Source organism: Acartia tonsa, chromosome 11 (assembly GCF_053477335.1).
Source record: "Acartia tonsa isolate MP-2025a chromosome 11, ASM5347733v1, whole genome shotgun sequence".
NCBI classification, from domain to species: domain Eukaryota; kingdom Metazoa; phylum Arthropoda; class Copepoda; order Calanoida; family Acartiidae; genus Acartia; species Acartia tonsa.
The window spans coordinates 18,826,330-18,842,214 of NC_137270.1; the positions used below are offsets into that span (position 1 = coordinate 18,826,330).

The following is a 15,885-nucleotide window of genomic DNA, read 5'->3' on the forward strand; positions in this document are numbered from 1 at the left end:
AAACGCGATGTCGCTCAAACGTAGCATTTTACAGTGTTAACACACACATACATCAAACACACAATCAACCCATGATCAAAATTGATAGGGAAAAAATATAGTTTATAAATTTGCCACTAGGGACTCAAATAATTTTTTAAAGACTCTATCAATTTTTCTATTTTCAAACTGAAAACAATAAAAATGGTAGTACATAATGTTATAGAGTGTTGATAGTCTTTGGTGAAAAAAGTTATTTTTAAAAGGCATTCTTTTTTTTTTAAACAACAGCAATTATAGAAACATATCTTAATGATCATTATATTAAGCTGAGAATTGTATGGTTATTGCCAAGTTGAAAATTTATTCAATTAAGCAATGAGTTAAAACATGAATAAATTGAGGGACATGAATGAGAATGACATATTCTTTCTTTCTATCTTCCTCTCTCTCTCTCTATGACTCTCTGTCTCTCTCTCGACCCCCCCCCCCCCTCCCTACATGCGCCTTCCACTTTTCTCTATGATTAAAGCTTCCCCCTGAGTTTGGAGCATTTAGGAGTTCGTATAAGAAATGTTTCGAGTCGCCGTCGAGATCTCCTTTGACGCATTTTAATTTATGTTACTATTGTGCGACTTCGCCCCATACTCTGCTACGATATCGATGGCGAACTCGCATGCTACCTTTTGCTTGAAAGGACGATTTTCCAACGTTTATCGCCCAAAAATTAGGTGTTAATTCAAGGCGAATAGGATTCGAGGTAGCATAGGACTCGGTACATATATTGCACGAGCTCGAAGGCGACTCCACGGCGAAATGTCTTGCTGGGTAGAGGACTAGATTGATTAGGATTGCTAAGACAATTTTAAAACTGAAATAATCATTCCTCAAGTTTTACTGTAGCAAAAGTTATATTTTTGCTGACTTTTAAATGGCTGCTTAGATGGACGGACATATATGTAGGCGTACAAATTACAGAATGCAAAGCCATAATTTTGCTTGATCAGGCTTGGTTAGACGATTTTACAACAAATAAAAACATTTATTTTTCAATACCTATTGTAGCTAAAGTTATAATTTTTTGCTTACTTGCCAACGGACATACAGACATACAAATGATAGAATGCTGACACCTTAGTGCCCTATAGATATCCCTAGAGATTCTGTTTGCAGTTTGACGTGCATAAACAAAGATTTAAAATGTCGTCTTTAGAGCAATACAAGTTTATTATTATGGCTTTTAGTAACTTAGGTCCAATGGCGACCATTTTCAATTTTTAAAATCACGATTGAAAATAAATTTTCGTTACTTTTTCCTTCTAGAATCATGTTGTGTTTTTCATTGTGTTATAACAATTGTTTTGGTTTTTAAGGAATTTTAAAAATGAAAATTAATCACTAATTAGCGATAATGTACTTTTACAGTTCCAGTTTTACTAAAAGCCATCAAAATATTACGTGATTCTGGCATGACAGAATCTAGAACAAGCTACGAGCATACCATTCAGTGTTTGCAGTTATATAAGCCAAAAATACAAGAGAGGAGAAAAAGTACACCATATAATGTGTCTGTAAAAGTGGAAAATTAAGTTAATTTGTATGCTATATCTAAGAAATCTTCGTAAAAACTGTCCAGAGATTGGTAAAAGTGGCGAGCTCTGAGAGTTGGAAATGACCCAGGAACTTCAAAATGACACTCATATAATAGGTACGTTAATATGTAATTTTTAATAGTTAAAAACCTCCCCTAGAGCTTAAAGAAGATTCAATATAGAGTCACATCGGTCTAGCGGTTAGCGAGATCTATCTCTACAAACACAGAGAGAAACATGCTGTTAGTTAAAGTACATAAGAAAAAATTCTATTGTTTTGTACTGTCAAAAAAAAACTTTCTTAAATCAGCTATGGAATTTTCCATGGAATTTTTTTTCTTCTCTGAAATGTGTTTTTAGATGTATAGGGATTATACTAAATTAGCTAGGTATTATCATAAAGCAAACTGATGAGAAAAAGTAGTGATAACACGTACATCACACTCTCCTTTATCCCATTCCTAGCGCGCCCCTGCGGGGCAATCATTAACATTTACCTACCTGATCGTCGACCTTAAATAATCTATCAAAGCAACTGTGAAAATACTGCGAAACTCGCTACTTCGTTTCCGCGATCCTAATGTCGTTTCCATTTGTGAATTGATCTAATATTATTTTCTTCGTCAGGGGTTTCTCCAGTTGGAAGCCATGAGTCAGAGCTCCACTGACGAGGACAAAATGAAGCAAACTACGGGCAGTTATAATTTTTCAGGTACCTTGTTATTAAAACTATATAATAGATTCTTCGCTTCTAACATTTTAGGCCAATTTGTTTCATTTGTATAACCAAATCAAAATGACTTTTTTATTCTCTTTGCATGGGAACCAAATAATAATTCAAAAAGATAAACCAGATCAATGATAGGTAATGTCTTTTTATAGGTCTGCTGTCAACCTTCAGAACCGTCAAGTATGAACACTTGGTGGCAGGAATCTCAGGTAATGATTTGATTTTCAGCTCAGGCTGCTAAGTCAGACGGCTGGAAACAATAGTATTAGTTATCATAAAAATATTTCGGTGCTTAAACCTAAACAAAGTAAGTTAAGGACCTCGAGACAAAAAGAAACGCAAGCTAACTTTAGTGCAGGTGTCAATATTCTGCAAAAGATTTATTTTTTCCCCCGCTGAAAAGTATTTCTTTTTTTCCCCTCCTAGTTTTTTTCCCCCGGGGGCGGGGGGGGGGTAGGGGAATGTTGACATTACTCTTTATTTATTCATTTTTTTGCACCGTGACCTTCCATACATTATTCTTTTTTTTCGCTAAGGAGGGAAAAATTACCTACCTACCTATAGAAAATAGTTTTCAGTTCCCTTCATTTTTCCCCCTCCCAACATAATTTTATCTCCCCCCCCCCCCTTAGCTGGGGATCCCATGCAGAATATATAGTGCTGCAGGGAAGGTGCAACAAACATAGGTTTACTAAAGGTAGAAAAAATATCAGATTAAAGTCACAGTCACGATCATTAAGCAACCATGATTTGTTCATCCTTTAAGTAGGTAGGTATAAAATTCGATCAAGCAAAATTGAAATAATTTCGCACAATAACTACATTTCTCATATAAAACAAATAATTTTGCTTACATTATTTATATGATAATTTTAGGAGGAGTCATCTCAACCCTGCTACTCCACCCACTGGATTTGCTCAAAATCAGATTTGCAGGTATGTTCTTGTTAGTAGCGTAGCGATTTCATTGAATGATTAATTGCTGTCCATGCAGAACATAAGTTTAGCAGTTTATTTCTACCCAGTTGCTTACTTTCCTTGATATTCACTTTATTGTATTTTACTGTATTTGCCTCTGTTGGCATACAACACATTCCTTTTTATTTTGTAAAAGTTTAAAGTATCTGTTTTAAAGTCAGGCAGTCTGCCTTGGAGGAAATGTAATTTTCTCGGCTGCAATAAACGACAGACAGCTAAAATATCTGTGTTTTATTTTCAGTTGATACGAGTACGAGCTCCAACCAAGCCTCTTACTCTGGAGTCAAGAATGCATTCAGTACTATTATTAGGTAAGTATTATCAATCAATCGTAAGCTATTTAGGTTTATATAAATTCATTCAATATTGCAAGGTACTCTATTTTTATATAAAATGAAGAAAGAAAATAAAAAGTTAGGTTAAGGTCCCATGCAGGATCTTGAAACATTTAGGAGAATAAATAAGAAGAAGTAGGTAAACAATGGAAGATTTTGATATAAAAAGTTGTTCTCATAAAAAAAATCTTATTCAGTAGATAACATAATCTTTTTGAGTAGCGAAGCCAATATATAATTCACTTTGCCTGTCGTGTCTGTCCGTGACACTATGGGAAAAATATGATTTTCACAGCTGCAATTCAAGATAGACGGTTGATTTTTATTGTAAAGATTCCCTACACCAATGATTATTTAGTATGTTATTTACTTTGTCCTACGGTCTATCAGTCTTGCTACAAATATAAATATTAAAAAATTCTTGATAAAGGTTTCGTGATTTTCTCTCTTTTAAATCTATTCTTGATTTTAACAAATGTTTAGATCTGAGGGTATGAGTGGGTTATATAGGGGTGTAACTCCTAATACTGTTGGAGCCGGATGTGCCTGGGGCTTTTATTTCCTCTTCTATCAGACAATAAAGGTAGTATACACATAGTTACAATATTTAAAAGTTTAAGGGGGGGGGGGGGTGTGTTTTGACTTGTATAATCCAAATGAAAAAAAACTCGGCTTTAAAGTGTTTTATTTGGTAGTCATTTATTGCCCTAAAAAACTTAGTTTGAATAGGTACTTTTATAAGATATTGATTATGATTAGGTTTTAGTACAAAGGGGGGAGGCGGATGTGCCACTTTTTGAAACCAAAAGTAAAACGTGCATGATCTTAGCCCATAAAAGAGTTACAGCTTTAAAATTTAGCATAGTAGTTGCTTTTGTGGAGAACAATATGGAACTGTGAAGAAACGGCAGCGAAACCGCCGCTCCTGCCAAAAACCGCCGTTTCCCGCCGAATTTTTATTTTGCCTTTTCTCGCCATAATAGACAATTTTCAATAATATGAAATAAACTTTTTTTCATAAAAATTTCGCTTATATTTTCACTTGATACTTGTAAGATTTTACAATTGCAATTTTATTTTTTAATATTGACATGTTTGAAATATTAAGTGTCACGTGAAAATATAAGGGAAATTTTTATGAGAAAAAAAGTTCATCTCAGATGATTAAGAACTGTCTAATTTGGCGAAAAAAGGCGAAAAAAGGCAAAAAAATCGGCTAGATACGGCGGTTTTCAGCGGGAGCGGCGGTTCCGCCGCCGTTTCTTCACAGTTCCATATTGTCCTCCACAAAAGCAACTGCTGTGCCGAATTTAGAGCTGTAACTCTTTTATGTAACTTAAACCACTATTAATGTCCAAATGCTTCAATGATTTCCGAATTTTAATTAGGGATAATTTGGTTTAACTGGTCGGGGTTTGCATCAATTTTAATATCTACCATTGTCCTATCCCTTGATATTCCTGATTTTATACATGATTGTAGACTGACAAGCAGAAAGGAAATAGTAAACTGCAGTTGACACCATCTGATCATCTCATTACTGCTACACAAGCCGGGATTCTCACTCTAGGCAAGTTACAATATTTATATTCATTTTGATATTTTCTATGTTTCTTGAAATTTATCAAATAAAAATGAGATGTGCCACTTTTTTAAACCAATACAAAGTACCTAACATATCCCAATAAATTGTTACAGCACTAGGATTTTCTTAAACGCGCAGACAAATTTAAAAAGGGAGGGGGTGGAAGTGACACTTTTTCAAACCAAAATTAAAAGTCAAAGAAACTTAACTAAATAAAAAGTTACAAATCTGAGATTTGGCATGGTAGTTGATTTAAAGAGGTACAATATGCAGGCTGGCCACGAACATGCTATTTCCACTATTTCCGCTATTTCCACTATTTTTGCATGCTATGCATACTATTCCAAAAATTATGCTATTTCCACTATTGTCCAAAACTGCATACTATTTCCACTATTTTCCAAAAACTGCATACCTACTATTTGCCACAATTTATTTGTATGTCAGATAAATCTTCAATTTTTAGGTAATTAAAACGAACTGATTTTTTTAGAGCATGAAAAGAAAGCGAAGTATCGTGTTTTATCGCATTTTCCCAGTATCTTTTATCCTTTTTGTAGCCCCTGCGGGGGGCTCTTACACTGCGGGGCAATCATTACCACTTACCTAACCCAAAATAAATTATCAAATGCTGATGTGAAAATACGGCAAACTTGCTACTTTGTTTTCAATTTTCTTAGAAATGTTTCCAGAAGAAAGTAGTTCTTCAGTTCAGATTGTTGTGCCTTTTTTGAAAGTTATTTGTATTTCCACATTCAATGTAAAGATATCTTCTTTTAAATTTTAATAGCATTGAGGAGTAATTTATTATTAAATGATCCTATAGGTAACTGAGGTTTATGATCTCCTAACTAATATAAATCCTCTGTTTTTAGGTCCTTTTTCACATAACAATTTTAAACTGCTGTAATTTTGAAGCTAGAAGATAATTTTTTCAGAAAATGTTTTTGTGTGTGTAAATTTTATGTTAGGAATCTCATAACATAAATTTCAGCAGCGGAAGCTGTACTTAGCAGCTGCCAGCCGGGGCTTGGCAGGAAAACGACGGTGGATATTTATGAAATTTAAATACCTCATGTGGACATGTTGGAAAAGCATAAGTTTAAAATTTAAAGTGAAAAATTTCGGTCAAAGGATCCTTTTAAACATTTCTGGAAACCTGGAGGATCAGGATGTGCAGGATTAAACCTGGAACCTTAAATTGTTGCCTATATATATGATATTTTAGTATTTTGGTAACATAAAATGCTTTCTTAAACTCAAATATTTTTACTCTTTACCTGAGTGATCCTGCCAGGTTTGCTGGCATCCTGTGCCCGCTAGGAATGAGATATTCATAAAATAAGATAAGTGTCATTCCCAAACCCATTATTTAAGTCACTCGGTGCCTATTAGATCAAGGGGGGGGGGGGGTTCCTTGCAGATTTTTTGGACTTAAGCTTTTATGGGTAAATTAACATTTATTTAGATGTCACCCCACTTCAACTCCCCCTAGCCCCGCGGGGGTTAAAAAAAGCCTTTAAATGAACCTAACCTTAACTATCTCATAAACCATTTGATCATGAGAGCAGATTTTTTTGGACTTAAGCTATCAGAGGTATAGTTTAAGCAAGAAGCAACTAAAGCAACCTAAGTTTTCTCTAAAACCACTTAATAAACCGTGCAGATTTTTTGGACTTAAGCTTTTATTAGTGCAGACCAACTTTTAGTTTAAAAGTTATTCTCCCCCTAGCCCTCCGGGGCTCAATAAAACCCTAAAATGAATCTGACCTTAATTATCCCTAAACCATTTAATCATAAAAAGCAGATTTTTTTGATTTAAGTTATCAGAGGCATGAGTTATAATTTTAGCAAGAAGCAACACCTTAGCCCCAATCCCACTAGCACTTTGGGACTTTATGAAACCCTAAAAATTGACCAAACCTTAGTTTTCTCTTGGATTACATTTGAACCGTGCAGATATTTTCAACTTAAACAATGTGTATAAAATAACTTTTAAGTTTAGAAGTCATTCCCCCTGACCCCCCCCCCCTTATGCCTCCAGCATTTTAGGACTTTATAAAACCCTAAAAATGACCTGGAATCCCTTATGTTACCAACTTTATCAACCAACTTTTAGTCTAGAAGTCAATTTGATGCCCCCTCCCCCTTAGCCCTTCGTGGCTCAAAAAGACCTTAAGATTAACCTAACCCTAGTTAGGTATCTCTTAAACCATTCGATCATCAGAGCAGTTTTTTTTTTGGACTAAAGCTGTCAGAGGCATGAGCTATAGTTTATGCAAGAATCAACACCTGAAGACCCCCCCCCCCCCCCCCCTCCTTCCTCCTCTGCCTGCACTTTAAGTCATTAAGTTGATTTAAAAAGCTCATTATTGTGTTTAAAATGCATGCTATTTTATAATTTTATACTATTTTGTGTTAAATGCATGCTATTTCATACTATTTTATGGAATTTGTACATACTATTGCATACTATTTACTTTTTTTCTGCATACTATTTTATGCTATTTTGAAAAAAAGTCTGTGGCCACCTTGAATATGGAACTGTGAAGAATCGGCAGTAGAACCGCCGCTCCCGCCGAAAACTGCCGAATTTTGTATTGCCTTTTCTTGCCAAATTAGACAATTTTCAATCATCTCACTTGACTCTTTTTAATATTTCAAACATGTCCATATTAAAAAAATCACAAGTGTCAACTGCAAATATAAGGAACTGCATCATACTTCTAGTTAAACCACACTTCTCCTGTATTAGCAGCCTTCCACTTTCCTGCCGTTCCTTATATTTGCTCTTGACATATTTTTTTAAATATTGACATGTTTGAAATATTAAGTGTCAAGTGAAAATATCAGGGAAATATTTATGAAAAAAAAATTTCTCAAATGATTTAAAATTGTCTAATTTGGCGAGAAAAGGCAAAACAAAATTCGGCGATTTTCGGCGGGAGCAGTTCTTTACAGTTCAATATTGTACCTCTTTAAATTAACTGCCATGCCAAATCTCAGATCTGTAACTCTTTATGTAGTTGAGTTCCTTTGACTTTCAGTTTTGGTTTCAAAAAGTGTCACTTCCGCCTCCCCCCTTTGAATTTTATAATTAAGAGCTTTGTGTTATTTTCGTGTCATCCATATAATTATAGGTGGCGCTTTTTTCCTTTAGGATCTTTAAAATTAACTGAGCCCTTTGTTATACAGTATAAATATATATATAAATGATCCCTCCCCTCCATCTTTAGAATAACAAGAAAATTAAGGCATCAAATAAAAAAAAATGTATTTTTTTCAGGACTCACAAATCCTATTTGGGTGGTTAAAACAAGGTAATAACTTAATAGTTATTTCTCGCATCGTATTATAAACAGCTTTCCGCGGATATAGAATGTACAAATATGAGATTAAAACCAGTTTTTTATTTAGCCCCGAGAGGTGCCGAATGTGCTAAAAAACTGGTTTTAATCTTATGATTGTACATTTTTATATTCGTAGAAAGCTGAATATAATACGATGCTAGACATAGTTTTTTCGTATGGATGAGAACCGGTTCCTATCCACCGGATTTGAATGAATACGAGAAAAATATTAAATCGTAAATGATTGATATTCATCAAAAATATAAGAAAATTGTAAGAAAAAAAATAGGAACATTTCAATTTGATTTTTTGTAAAGTTTTGAATGGTTTAGTCACAATATTATATTTTTGTTGTAAAATTAGGGCTATTAGATGCCAGTTGCACGAAATGCATTTAAACTTGATTTTAGTAAACAGCATATTTTTTTGTTTAATGGTTTGAAATACATCTATTTAGCCATTTATATGAAAGAATATTTGTTTTCCACCATGTAGTTTTAAGAATATCAAGACTTGCAGATCATATTTTTGTGATAAATGCAACTTAGATGTCTATCTTATTTAAACAAAAACAGTATGACAACTATTCAAGTAATGCTCAATTGTGCGTTATTTATTGTATTAAAAAATTCATATACCTTTAAACTTTAAAAAATGTTTCATTGACGTATTTTGTTTTCAGTGAGATTTATGTTTAATAGTTGAATTTTCTCTCTCTAGGTTGTGTTTACAAGAAGAGCTTAATCCATCCAGTGTCGTTGATAAATCTAAGTAAGTTTAACAATTCATATAATAGATACCTAAGCATTCCTATCCTTATAATAAAGTAAAAGGATGTTTGTCTGTCCGTCTGTTTGTACCGAAGGATCTCGCTAACTGCTGAACCGACATGGTTCTCCTTTAAATATTGCTTTTCAAAGGACCTGGGAAGGTTCATAGCTATTTTGGGGAAGGGTATCACAACCATCCCCAGAGAAATCGCCAAAAATAAAAATTCCGCCTAGCGGATATTTTTGGTAAACTGCAAAAAAACAAAAAAATATTATTATTAGGTACTAACCCAATCTAGCGGCGGCGAAAAAAATATTTTTATGTAAACAGCTTATTACAACATAGATGGAAAGAAAATATTGTACGTGTTCCTAGAAGCCTCTAGGGGCGTTGCTGCTAGTAATATATTAAGAAGTAAGTTTTTTTGTTGTCTGTAGCTTACAATGTCGATATATACTGAACAAAATACATGGAGCCAGGGGCTCAACCGCTTGTGATAAGAAAATAGGCTAATCTAGTAACCTAGAATTTTTTTTGTACAAAATTGTTTACTAATTCGTGTTCATTCAACGAAAACTTACAAGTACTAATGTATTTCTTTAATTTGACTTGTTAGATTTCTTCAGGGTATAAAGGACAAATATTGTTCAAAAACTTTTCCTAAACAGAATTATGTTAATTTGGGAAGCTTTGATTAGAAACTATAATCTCTTCAAGTTTGATATAAATAGAATTAAAGAATATGCACGAATAAATTCTTAGGTATTTAATTTTGATTTTGTTAATTCGACGTTGGAGATAGGTGTAGGGCTCCGTAAGGTTAGAGCCTCTTCAATGCGGCTATAAATGCTTTTATTTTTAAAATTGCACTGGGGGGGGGGGGTTGTGTGTTCTGTGGTCTGTGGTCTAAAAATAAGTATTACTACTAATTTAAGATGTCTCCACAGGATATACATATACGTATTAAAATTTAATATTGATCTTTATTTTTTTTAGATATTATTCCGGGATGTGGGACGCTTTTAAGAAGATTGTTAAATATGAAGGGTTCAGAGGGCTATACAAGGTAATATCTATAATACAAAGTGGAACGATGTCTTTCTGTCCGTCCCTCCGTCATGTCTGTCCGTCTAGATATGGTTTAAGATCTTGCCAGGTAAAGCTTACTGTCTTGTTAACCACTTGACCTAATGGGTTCTGTTCTTTAGGGCATATGGGCAGGTACATAGTATTAGAATAGCAATAATTAAGCCATTTATTTTTTTTTTGCAATATAGCTTTTTAACTGGGAATTTAGAGGCGTGCTGAAGTGGGGAGGGGAGGGCCCACAGCGTTTATTTTATTATTTCCACGAGTTTATATCAGTCTGAATAAATCCATATATGTAATATATAATAGGTATATTTTCTTGTAGTCATTCGAATCCAGTGGATAGAAACCGGTTCTCATCCACACGAAAAAACTATATCTAGCATCGTATTATATCCAGCTTTCTACGAATATAAAAATGTACAATCATAAGATTGAAACCAGTTTTTTAGCCGGTGCCTTCGGCACCTCGAGGCTAAAAAAACTAGTTTTAATCTTATAATTGTACATATTATATCCGCGAGAAGCCGTTTATAATGCGATGCGAGAAATAACTATTATGATGTTCAGGATATGTATTTTGTTTTTTGTGTATATTCCCTGAATCAAAAGATATGTATTTCAGCAATTTACAAATTTCAAAGCGATTTTATCACATTTGGTGTTAAATCAATCTGCCTCCGCCCTTTTACCATAGAAAATTAGATTACAGTTGGATGCCTTCAAGGAGACCGAATTTTCTCGCATCGTTGTGAATTTCGCCCTTCTGGTGGGAGCTGGGTAAAAGATAGACCCTAAGTTCTTTGAAGTTTTCTCTTTGTTATGTCAATCGCTTTCTGTAGACACCTTACATCCAAGGTTAATCCCCTGATGATTCCGCAAAGTTAAAACTTGGATTTAGCGTTAGTCACCTAGAAAGCATTCCACTGTATTATAATTGGTTTTCTTCTAGGGATTCACTCCTGGTCTGTTTGGTGTGTCCCATGGTGCTGTTCAGTTCATGGCCTATGAAGAATTAAAGGTAAACAATTATGCCAGTAAAGACCTCAAGAATGGCGTTTCCCCGTTATTTGTTTTTGCCCTTCTGTCCTTAAGGGCACCAGTAAACCTATCTGTTTTTCCTTAATGTATGTGGTTTTTACGATCCCATAAAATAGATAGTTTAGTACATTTAGAATCATTAAGAAAGCTAAAACCATGTTTAATATATATCTTCATTATATGGTGCTTTACCTAGTAAGATTAGATTTGATTAATATTATGTTTTCGCTATGCACTTCTAAGGGAAAGTACACTAATGTTATTCTATTTATGTTCAGACATCATACAATCAGTATAGACACCAACCCATAGACGCCAAGCTCACAAGCTCGGAATATTTGGCGTTTGCTGCCATATCCAAGTTTATTGCAGCTGTCACAACTTACCCATATCAGGTTTGTTTACACTTTTGGGGGGGGATATTGTTCATGAAGGAAAACTGTTTTACTCCAATTAATTTACCAGAACAAAATATATTATTTTCTGTGTATTTTAATATAAATAGAGACTGTTCCTTAGCATCTAGGGGTTATGTATTACTTAGGAGATGGAGTGGACCTAAAACAGTCCTAAGACATATATTTAAAGTCGAAATGGTCTATTACTATCCAGGGGTGTATATTTTCAAAATTGACCCGGCTCGGGGGGGGGGGGATTAAAAAAAAAGTGGTTGGAGGGGGAAAAAATGTAAAAATTAAGAAAACTGAAAACATTTTTTCCATTTACATTCCAATGTCCCCTTCCTCCCCGAATATTAGACAGGGTGTATATTTTGCACAAGATTCATTTACAAAATATTTCAATTATTTCCCCCAACCCCTAAGTCTTACCCTAAGGAGGGGAAAAAATTGGAAAAATGTTTTTAGGACTCTTCATTTTTTTACCCCTCAAACATAGTTTTTGAGTTTTTTTTTCCAAAAGGACGATAATTTTTTTTTTTTTCAGAACACTCTCCCACATACTTTTCATCCCCTCCCCCCTCCCTTCCTTTAAAATTAAAATAAGTAGGTAATATTAATTTCTAATGATTTTTTTAGGTTATCCGAGCAAGATTACAGGATGCTAACTGTACTTACACAGGAACCACAGACTGTATACTCAAAACTGTACAGTAAGTTCTTCATTTATTTACATTAAATATCTTAGGATATGAGGACAATAGACGAAAGGTCCCCCCTCTATTATTATAAACAATATTACCCTTTTCTGTATTTAAAATCTTTGGACATATCTCTAGTTTAAACCAACCAATCTAGTTCTGATAATAACAAAATAAGCAAACATAATAGAGAGAAAATGTTTGTTACAAGTTTGGATATCAGTATAATTTACTGTCTAATGTACCTCCCCTCCCCCCCCCCCCCCCGCCCTTCTTATTTTGTAAACTGACACCTTTTTTGTTTCAGGAAAGAGGGCATCGCTGGTTTATACAAGGGCATGACTCCCTACCTAGTCCATGTCATGCCCAACATCTGTCTAGTCTTTCTCATCTACGAGAAGATTGCCAACGGCTAAGGCTGGTTCCCCAACATCAAGATACTGCAGAATCACAGCTTGTTCTCAATTATAACCCAACTGTAATCAAAGAGATACAAAATTAAGGGATAATCTCAAAGTTGAGCTTACAAAAAATTATAAAACATCAGATTTTCTTGTGAACAGAAATACATAGATTCAAAGAAGGATTGTTGGCTACATACTTATATTAAATAGTTAGCAATACCGCAGTGATTGATCATAATAGTTTTTATTTAGTGATAATATTATATACCTAAAAGTGGCTTCTTTCATTCTCATCTACAGGCAGCATACACTCTTAATAAATCATTATAATTCTTATAGTTTAAAGGGATAGTTGCATGAAGTGCATTAAAAGTTTGATTGCAAGCATAAGTTATAAGAATGCCATCTAACATACCTATAAGATTTTGTATTACAATAAATGAAAAAATAGATACCTAACAATTAGACATCACTAAAATAGTCGTCATGCTCTTTATGTGAAAATTAGCCAGCTGTGTATGTAAATAAATAGCAGATACCACAATATTACAATTTTCAAGTCTTGATATTTTTAAAACTACATGGTAGAAAATAGGGTTGGCAATCCGTCCAATTTATGGACCGGATTCGGATTCTTACAAAAATCTGCGCAAAAATGAAACTGACAAATCCGTGGATTCCGAATTCTTATTATTTGACGGATTTAGTATTTCCGGGTGGCGGGTTCTAGCAACATTTTAAAAGGCCTTTTTAAAATAAATTAAGGGATTTAGCTTTACCGGTTATTGGGAAGAGTCTAAAGCTGCGGTTTTTTTTATATTTTTCTCCTATTACTAGACCCTTACTCAACCTAACCTAACCTAAAAATAATGTAATTCCAGTTTGAACAGGGTTGCCAGATTTCTTAATAAAATGACTGTTGAAAATTAAAATATATATTCGGACCAAAAAAACTAAAGACGATAATTTTAGCCTAACAATTAACAATCCAAATCCGCTATTAAAATAACAGATTCCGGATTCGGATTCTGGATTCAAAAATTGGACGGATTCCGGATTCGGATTGCCAACCCTAGTAGAAAATTTAAATATTTTAAAATATGACCTATCGATGTAGTTCAAATCATTGAACAGGAAATAATATACAGTTCACTAAATACGAGTTTTAATGCATTTCGTGCAACTACCCCTTTCCAAAGGTTAAATTTCATCAATTTCAGGTGAAAATTTAAGAAACCGCCTATTTTCTCAAATTTGTGAGAGATAAAACGATGGGTAAATATTACTTTAGTTTTAAAAATTAGAATATTACAGGGCGGAGAAAGGGATGCAGATTACAAAGCATATTGGAAATATTTTTGTCATTTGGAAACAAAACGAAAGAAGTTTTTAAAAAGGGGGGGGGGGGGTTTAATGCAACCATCTCGTAATCAATGTATAAATGGCACTTGAAATACGAATTTTGATCTAAAATTCTGCATGAGTAATCCTTGGTAGGTCTATTTTTCCTAAATCGAATAAACTTCCCCCCCCCCCCCCCCCTCTTCATATATCATTACATTTTTTGTCAATTTAGTTAAGTTTTAAATATTTTTTCTCTTATCTTATTATAAGCAGACATAAAAATAATATCTAGATATACATTTATGAGCTTTTTAGAAAACTAGTACTAGGTCTGCTTTAATAAAATTAAAATGTGAGAAAAAAATCTTCGAATTAATATTATCTATAAAAATAAAAAAGGAAAAAAATACACATAAATGTGAAACTGTGATTACCAAAAGAAGAAGAAAAACAAGAAATCAAAAGTGATATTAATATAAAAAGGAAAAACCTACAAAAGTGAATACCTTGGAATCAATAGTTATCAACTTTGATTTGATTTTTACTCATCAACAATCCTATTTGTTTATCAGTATCAACTGCAGTTTTGCTGGATCTGAACCTTCTTATAAAAAGTAAAGAACTTTATTATATGCTGCTAGCGGCGAAACGGTACAGGGAAGGTTTTTAACTATTTTTGGGAGGGTATCTTATTCTTCATCCTTCCAATCAAAGATGAACCTTCCCTCTCTCCCCCCCCCCCAACAAAAAAATCTTGTTTTAACCTTTTGAAAATAGGTTGGGGGTAGGCTTTACCTCCTCCCACCTTAAGCTTCTTAGGGCGTAGCTGCTAGTATTTGATATTCTAGATAATTTACAGGCCAGTTATAGCGATGAGCGGGCATGTTTCTTACATACGTTCATTCGGTTGGCCGCTAGCAGCCAAGCCTTTAAAGTTCTTATCTTTGAAAGGTTCAATTCTAGTAACATTTCATCGTGAACTGCAGTAGATCTGTTTATTATGTATAAAATGTTTTTTTTCTATGTAAATAAAAAGGCCTTTTTACATTTATAAGATTTACACCTTCCTAGAATCCGAGTTTGAACTTTGTTAAAGAACCCCTAGTTTTGATTTAGAAAAATATATAATACCTAAGTTGTTAAGTTCTAGATTACAACAACTAATGTCCTTTCGTAGAGATCAAAATCGTTTTTCATGAAGGAGTGAATTAAAAAAAGGTTTTTCACGAAAATTTTTCAGCTAGGTACTTATTATTATGTAAATTTAGATTGTTTTTAGCATTTAAAATGCAATTTTCAATATTTATTACCTAGGTACGTTCAGAACTAAAAAGTAAACTATTTTCAAGTTTTTTTTTAATATTTGTGCCAAAATCGTGATATTTCTAATTTTTTATATTTCAAAATTTGTTAATGTTTAGCGAGGGTAAAAAGTCTTAATTTCAATATTTCTATTAAGAAAACTTAGGAATTGTAAAGCAGTTTATGATACTATTATATGTATAAAAATACTGACTAAAATGTAAAATATTTTAAAGACGATTTAGAAATAATATTTACATGTTCAATATATTTATCTAAATTTTTT

General features: G+C 33.5%; 1 protein-coding gene and 1 long non-coding RNA gene across 3 annotated transcripts; both read left to right on the forward strand.

Moving 5' to 3' along the window:
* Positions 1 to 1,360: 1,360 nt before the first annotated feature.
* LOC145332081 (solute carrier family 25 member 32-like) lies at positions 1,361 to 14,231 on the forward strand. Its single transcript, XM_080177014.1, has 14 exons — positions 1,361 to 1,687; positions 2,199 to 2,283; positions 2,454 to 2,510; positions 3,178 to 3,237; positions 3,521 to 3,590; positions 4,098 to 4,197; positions 5,097 to 5,184; positions 8,486 to 8,519; positions 9,270 to 9,320; positions 10,317 to 10,386; positions 11,362 to 11,430; positions 11,729 to 11,845; positions 12,488 to 12,561; positions 12,857 to 14,231. Exons 2-14 carry the CDS (start codon positions 2,220 to 2,222, stop codon positions 12,963 to 12,965), a joined length of 963 nt encoding a protein of 320 aa, XP_080033140.1. The 5' UTR covers positions 1,361 to 1,687; positions 2,199 to 2,219; the 3' UTR covers positions 12,966 to 14,231.
* A 266-nt stretch (positions 14,232 to 14,497) lies between these two features.
* On the forward strand, positions 14,498 to 15,885 carry LOC145332083 (uncharacterized). Of its 2 annotated transcripts, none has more exons than XR_013884020.1 (3): positions 14,498 to 14,911; positions 15,261 to 15,375; positions 15,499 to 15,885. It is a non-coding gene; the product is annotated as an uncharacterized LOC145332083 (long non-coding RNA). The 2 variants fall into 2 exon arrangements; XR_013884019.1 differs by having other exon boundaries at positions 14,530 to 14,911; positions 15,249 to 15,375.

What these genes read in the sequence shown, in the direction of transcription:
- LOC145332081 (XM_080177014.1), top strand. Translation starts at nt 2,220, where the DNA reads ATGAGTCAGAGCTCCACTGACGAGGACAAAATGAAGCAAACTACGGGC. An exon ending in AGTGTCGTTGATAAATCTAA is followed by an intron (nt 9,321 to 10,316) that starts GTAAGTTTAACA and finishes TATTTTTTTTAG; the next exon opens with ATATTATTCCGGGATGTGGG. An exon ending in TGGCCTATGAAGAATTAAAG is followed by an intron (nt 11,431 to 11,728) that starts GTAAACAATTAT and finishes ATTTATGTTCAG; the next exon opens with ACATCATACAATCAGTATAG.